The 6172-nt window shown below is 50.5% G+C and overlaps 1 protein-coding gene across 1 annotated transcript; it reads left to right on the forward strand.

Annotated features, from left to right (window-relative positions):
* Positions 1–400: 400 nt before the first annotated feature.
* DYNLT2B (dynein light chain Tctex-type 2B) lies at positions 401–5725 on the forward strand. Its single transcript, XM_048500937.1, has 5 exons — positions 401–575; positions 1097–1230; positions 1923–1992; positions 2836–2899; positions 5232–5725. The coding sequence occupies exons 1-5, from the start codon at positions 502–504 to the stop codon at positions 5277–5279; spliced, it is 390 nt and encodes a 129-aa protein (XP_048356894.1). The 5' UTR covers positions 401–501; the 3' UTR covers positions 5280–5725.
* The last annotated feature ends 447 nt before the right edge of the window (positions 5726–6172 follow it).

Consider the following 6172-nt stretch of genomic DNA (forward strand, 5'->3'; position numbering starts at 1 on the left):
GACTAGGATGCCCGACCTCCAGGCGCAAACGCTCGCTCGAGCCAGTCGCCCGCTCTCAGCTTAGCCTGCCTCACAGGGTTGTTGTGAGGATACAAGCGGACTGGCCAGAGTCCCATTCACCGCCGTGAGATCACGGAGGATCAAAACGTGTCTCCGAACCCCGGAAGTGACATTTTGTGACCCAACCGAAGCGGCGAAACGCCGGCCTCGAAAACCCTGTCCTGCGTGTCACTTCACGCATGCGCACGTTACGCAAAGGGCAGAGCCGCCCGACAACAAGACGGATAGAGGCGGATAAAAGTACCGGGCCGCTCTAGCCTTTTTCTATCTCCGCCGTGTAAAATGGCCTGGTTCCGTCTCTATGGCTTCTCACCCAAAGCGCCGCTCTACCCTTTCGGAACTCTGTAGTCCTGACGCCACCTGGCGGAAGCGGGCGCTGCGGCCTGACTCGTTGCTATGGCAACCACGGTGGGCTTCGCGGGCGAGGCCTAGGCCGAAGTTATGGGAGAGCCGGCGCTGACTTCGGCCCCGGGCACGGGCCGCGCCTACAACCTGCGGCCGGCCTTCCACCACAAGTCAGTCCGGGGGCGGGCTTTATCTCATCTTAACTGTTAAGATTTGGGAAGGGGCGGGGCCTGCCAGTTGTCGCGCGCTGCACAACAGCCCTGCAAGGTCGGCCGCTCCCGTCTCCCACCCCCTGGCAGAGGAACTGGGAGGGAGGGAAACTTGGCCAAGACGACCTAGCAGGCACGTGGTGCAACCTGGGGTTGCCAACTCCGGATTGGGAAACACATCTGGTGCACCAGATAAGCCTCTGCCACTCAGGTGGAGGAGTGGGGAAAATGTTTGCAGATGACACCAAATGAAGAGGAGTAGCCAATGCCCCAAAGGGCAGGGTCAGAATTCAAAATGACCTGGACAGGTGAGAGAGCTGGCCCTTCCCTTCATCCTCTCCCTGATGGCAAAATTAGATTGCTGAGTTGCTTACGGGTTGTCTTGTACTTTGTAAAATGCATTGCCTGTTTGGTGGCTGGTCTAGTCACCCTGGACTCCGAGGCCTAGTCACCCTGGACTCTTCTCTCTTTCCCCTTGTTAGATTCCGCTCTTCTGTTGTGAAGGAGTGCATTCATGAGGTGTTAAAGGAGGAGCTGGCCGGCGTGCAGTACAGCACCGAGGAGATCCCGTCCATCACCAAACAACTGTCAGAGAAAATCCGAGACACCTTGAAAGGTAAGGGGTATGACTGGTGGGCTCTGTCTTTTTCTTCTTACTTGCTCCATTTCTCCATCATCAATTATCCTCCTGTCTCTCACACACACTCTTGCTCTCTTTGGTCTCTTCCGCACTTGCAGGATAATGCACTTTCAATCCACTTCCACAATTGCTTGCAAAAGGCTTTTGCTATCCTGCACAGTAAAATCCAGCTGCAAAGTGCATTGAAAGGAGCAGCAGTGGCGTAGGAGGTTACGAGCTTGTGTATCTAATCTGGAGGGACCGGGTTTGATTCCCAGCTCTGCCGCCTGAGCTGTGGAGGCTTCTCTGGGGAATTCAGGTTAGCCTGTACACTCCCACACACGCCAGCTGGGTGACCTTGGGCTAGTCACAGCTTCTCGGAGCTCTCTCAGCCCCACCCACCTCACAGTGTGTTTGTTGTGAGGGGGGAAGGGCAAGGAGATTGTAAGCCCCTTTGAGTCTCCTGCAGGAGAGAAAGGGGGGATATAAATCCAAACTCTTCTTCTTCAAAGTGGATTGAAAGTGCTTTATTCTGCATGGGCAGAAGGGGCCTTTCTGTCTCTGTCTGTCTTTCTGCCTCTCACACACACAAACCGTGGGGTATCCAACGTGTACATTTGCTGTGGGTGTCTGCTAGGAAATCTCTCTGTTCTTTCTAATTGGTTTGGTTCCCTTCTCTCTGATTTTAGAAAAAGGATTTCACCGGTACAAAATAGTGGTGCAGGTGGTGATTGGAGAACAGAGAGGCGAGGGAGTGAAGTAAGTTTGATTCTTTCTTTACAGGAGGGTCTTGCAAAATCTACATTCACCTTGAAAAGTGAAATTAATGATGAAAAAGCCAAGCAAAACTTCCCTTTATTGTACAACTTGAGCTGATGACATTTCCTCTAAAAAAGGGTTTTGTGACCTGTTGTCAAGTTGCATTGTGTACCAGCTACAACTAAACTTATGATTTTATTTGATCTGATGTGTAGGTCACCCTTGCTGCTACCTGCTCCAATTAGATAGCAAAGGATATTTGGCCCAACTCATGTTGCCTTTCTGCATCATCTGGAGTGCAGCTAGCTGTGCACCCATTTTTTAATCCCCCAGAGTGTTTCCCAACCTTTTCGAGGTCAGGGTACCCTTGACCTCACTCTTCATATCTCACGGTACCCCTGCCGCCACCCCCCACCTTCCCCTCCCATTGCCCCTGCTTGCCACACCCTCACCTTCCCCTCCCAGGGTGAAGGGAAGCACTGGGGGCGGGGGGGTGGCTGCTGACCTTGCGGCAGGCCCTGCCTCATGGGCCAGCTCCATGTCCTTGCAGGTGCCGGTGGGAGACACCACAAAAATGAGGGGGGGGGGCAGTAGTGTTGCCACGGTACCCCTGGGACATGCTCACGGCACCCCAGGGTACCACGGAACCCTGGTTGAGAATGGCTGCCCCGGACAATTACATTCTGATTTTTTCTCCAGCGCTTCTCGCTCATATCAGGAGACCAGGGTGCAGGAATGTTCACTAATTATCCCCTGGGAAATGAACAATGTTCAGATATTAAGGGTTGTCGCCGACCAGTTCTTTGCCCGTGTTCTTGAATGGTTCCTTGTTTCTTTCTTCAGCATGGCTGCCCGGTGCTTCTGGGATGCAGACACAGACAACTATGCTCAAGACGTTTTCATGAACGTAAGTGAAATTTATGCCCTTTGGGGAAGTTGCTTGCTGCCTTTGGAGGCGGTCATTGGTCCAGCACAGCGGTGGCGAACTTACGGCACGGGTGCCAGAGGTGGCACTCAGAGCCCTTTCTGTGGGCACACATGCACAGAGTTCATCAGGTGGGTGGGGGGACGGAAAATAACCCCCCCCACACACACATATAGGCTAGTCTGGGCACGATCCTTTACCTGGGAGTAAGCTCAGTTGCTGGCAATGGGGCTTGCTTCTGAGTAAACCCTCATAGGGTAGTGATTCACCCATTCGAAGCACGGTTGTTTCACCAAGCTTACTCCCGAGTAACATGCACCTCGGGGCCAACTGTTTTTTCTAAACGAAAACCTCAGTATTCAGGTTAAATTGCCGTGTTGGCACTTTGCGATAAATAAGTGGGTTTTGGGTTGCAGTTTGGGCACTCGGTCTCGAAAAGGTTCGCCATCACTGCCCTATAACAACCTTGCAGTGTAGTCTGGTGATGAGGGAGTGTTGGAGGAGTTTTACAGCTAGCATGTTCTACCGAAAAGACAAATAAGTAGGTTCTGGATCAAATCAAGCCTGAATTCTCCCTAGAAGCGAAAACGACTAAACTGAGGCTACAGCACTTTGGTCACATGATGAGAAGACTTGCTGGAAAAGACAATAATGCTAGGAAAAGATTAAGGCAGTATCAAAAGAAAAAGACCCAGCATGAGATGGATTGACTTTATAAAGGAAGCCCGACCCTCAGTTTTCAAGACTTGAACGGTGTTGTTAATAAAAGGACATTTTGGAGGGAGTTCATTCACAAGGTCCCCCAAGACAGGGCTTCTTCAGTGGTGGCCCCGAGATTGTGGAACAATTTCTCCTCCTGAGGTGCATCAAGCATCTTCTCTATATGCCTGTAGAAAATTGGCAAAGGCACCACACTTATTTTCCCTGGCCTTCGGTTGAAGAAACTGTTTCCCCCTTTGGGAACTGTATGAATGTTAACGGGTTTTATTAATTTTAATAGGTTTTTAATGAATTTTAAAACAGGTTTTATTGTTACAGGTTGCAATTGTTTTTGACTGAGTTATAGGAGTCTTATGTTGCAACTTACCTTGAGATCTTTGGGTACAGGGCAGGAGACAGACAGATATAGACAGAGGGACAGACAGTCAGATAGAAAGATATAGCATTACTGTTGCTTCAGCTGTAGGCCTTCAGTATTAAAATAAAAAAGAAAGCCTTGTGACCATTTTGAAATGGTGACCCGGAGAGTAGGAGAAACTGCTGTTTTGTGGGCAGAGGAAGGCGGGGAGCAGTGAGAAAACCCAAAAGAAACCTTAATGCACGGTGATCATTTTCCCTGCAAAGAGAAATTCAAGGTCACGCTTTCAGAGGTTTCTGAACCTGCGGGAGGGGAATTCTCTGATCTGTAAGCTCAGCGGGTCTTGAAGAGGGGGGAATGTATGTGTAACTGAGAATCAAACTGGAGAGAATGTATTCTCATTGCAACGGAGACCACCTGTGTGCAAATGGCCAAAGGTAAAACACATCAAGTAAAATACATGAAACCGAAATTTAAAATCTCACAGTTCAGGACTGCTGCTAAACTTAATCAAAGGTTCTCCCAAATAAAACCGTCTTCAATCGCTGCCCAAAGATGGAAAGCGAGGGGGCCAGATGCACCTCCCTCGGCGGGGGTGTGGGGTGTGTGTGTTGTACCATAACTGTGGGGCTGCCACTGAAAAGGCCCTCTCTCATGTGCTCCAACCGAGCTTCTTTGATTAGAAGAAGAGTTTGGATTTATATCCCCCTTTCTCTCCTGCAGGAGACTCAAAGGGGCTTACAATCTCCTTGCCCTTCCCCCCTCACAACAAACACCCTGTGAGGTAGGTGGGGCTGAGAGAGCTCCGAAGAGCTGTGACTAGCCCAAGGTCACCAGCTGGCATGTGTGGGAGTGCACAGACTAATCTGAATTCCCCAGATAAGCCTCCACAGCTCAGGTGGCAGAGCTGGGAATCAAACCCGGTTCCTCCAGATTAGATACATGAGCTCTTAACCTCCTACGCCACTGCTGCTCCTTAATGTGAATGGTGGGGGCAGGGGTGGGGCTCTCTTTGTAATCTTAATTCCTGTGTAGGAACATATTAGATGGTGGCAGTGGGAATAACAATCCCTCCCCCCCCCCCCACCTGCCTGTTCATGTGAAGATGTGTGGGTAAGAAGGGAGCCCTTGCTAAACGTCAAGCATTGATCAGACAAGTCGAAGACTCATGAAGTTTCTTTCTGTTCTGTCTGTGGATCTTGTTACCCACCAACCCTCCTTCCTCTCTTTTCCCAGGAGAGCCTCTTTTGTGTAGCAGCTGCCTTTGGCTGCTTCTACTACTGAGGCCAAGAGAAGAACTCCAAAAAGGAGGCACCGCTGAGAGGCCCACGAAGCCCGCTGCCCGCCGTGCCTCTGCTGCAGACCAGTTGACACTCCGTGCAAAACGCACTTGTTTGTTCACGGGATCTCGTAAAATATTCCAGACTGAATTCTGGAAGTGCTTTTACTGGGTGTGCTCCGTCAAGTTCTCTCACGCAGGTCCCGTTAAAACCGGTTGCGCTTCTGCAAGAGAACCTCCCAATGGATAGAGCCCGGTTGCTGACGTGTCACAGACGAACTGGTCCAATCCTGATACAGTCGTCACCTGAAGTGACCCCCTGCAGATTCGCTGTGTACTTAAATTGCTATACAGAGTCTTAGTTGGATGGACTACCCTGAAGGCTTCATGAGAAATGTAACCATAGGACATTGGGTAATTTTCATATTTTTAAATATATGTATATATTTTCCCCTGTGAGTGTGTCTCATTCCTGATCCAGCCCTTGAACCCATAAAGCAGCAGTGGCGTAGGAGGTCAAGAGCTTGTGTATCTAATCTGGAGGAACCGAGTTTGATTCCCAGCTCTGCTGCCTGAGCTGTGGAGGCTTATCTGGGGGATTCAGATTAGCCTGTACACTCCCACACACGCCAGCTGGGTGACCTTGGGCTAGTCACAGCTTTTCGGAGCTCTCTCAGCCCCACCCACCTCACAGGGTGTTTGTTGTGAGGGGGGAAGGGCAAGGAGATTGTCAGCCCCTTTGAGTCTCCTGCAGGAGAGAAAGGGGGGATATAAATCCTAACTCTTCTTCTTCTTTTTCTATGCTGAATCGGACCGGCGCTTGACTCTGACCGTCAGCAGCTCTCCATTTGGTTTGGTTTGGTCTGGTTTGTTAGATTTATATACCGCCCTCCCCTGG

Source organism: Sphaerodactylus townsendi, linkage group LG06 (assembly GCF_021028975.2).
Source record: "Sphaerodactylus townsendi isolate TG3544 linkage group LG06, MPM_Stown_v2.3, whole genome shotgun sequence".
NCBI lineage: Eukaryota > Metazoa > Chordata > Lepidosauria > Squamata > Sphaerodactylidae > Sphaerodactylus > Sphaerodactylus townsendi.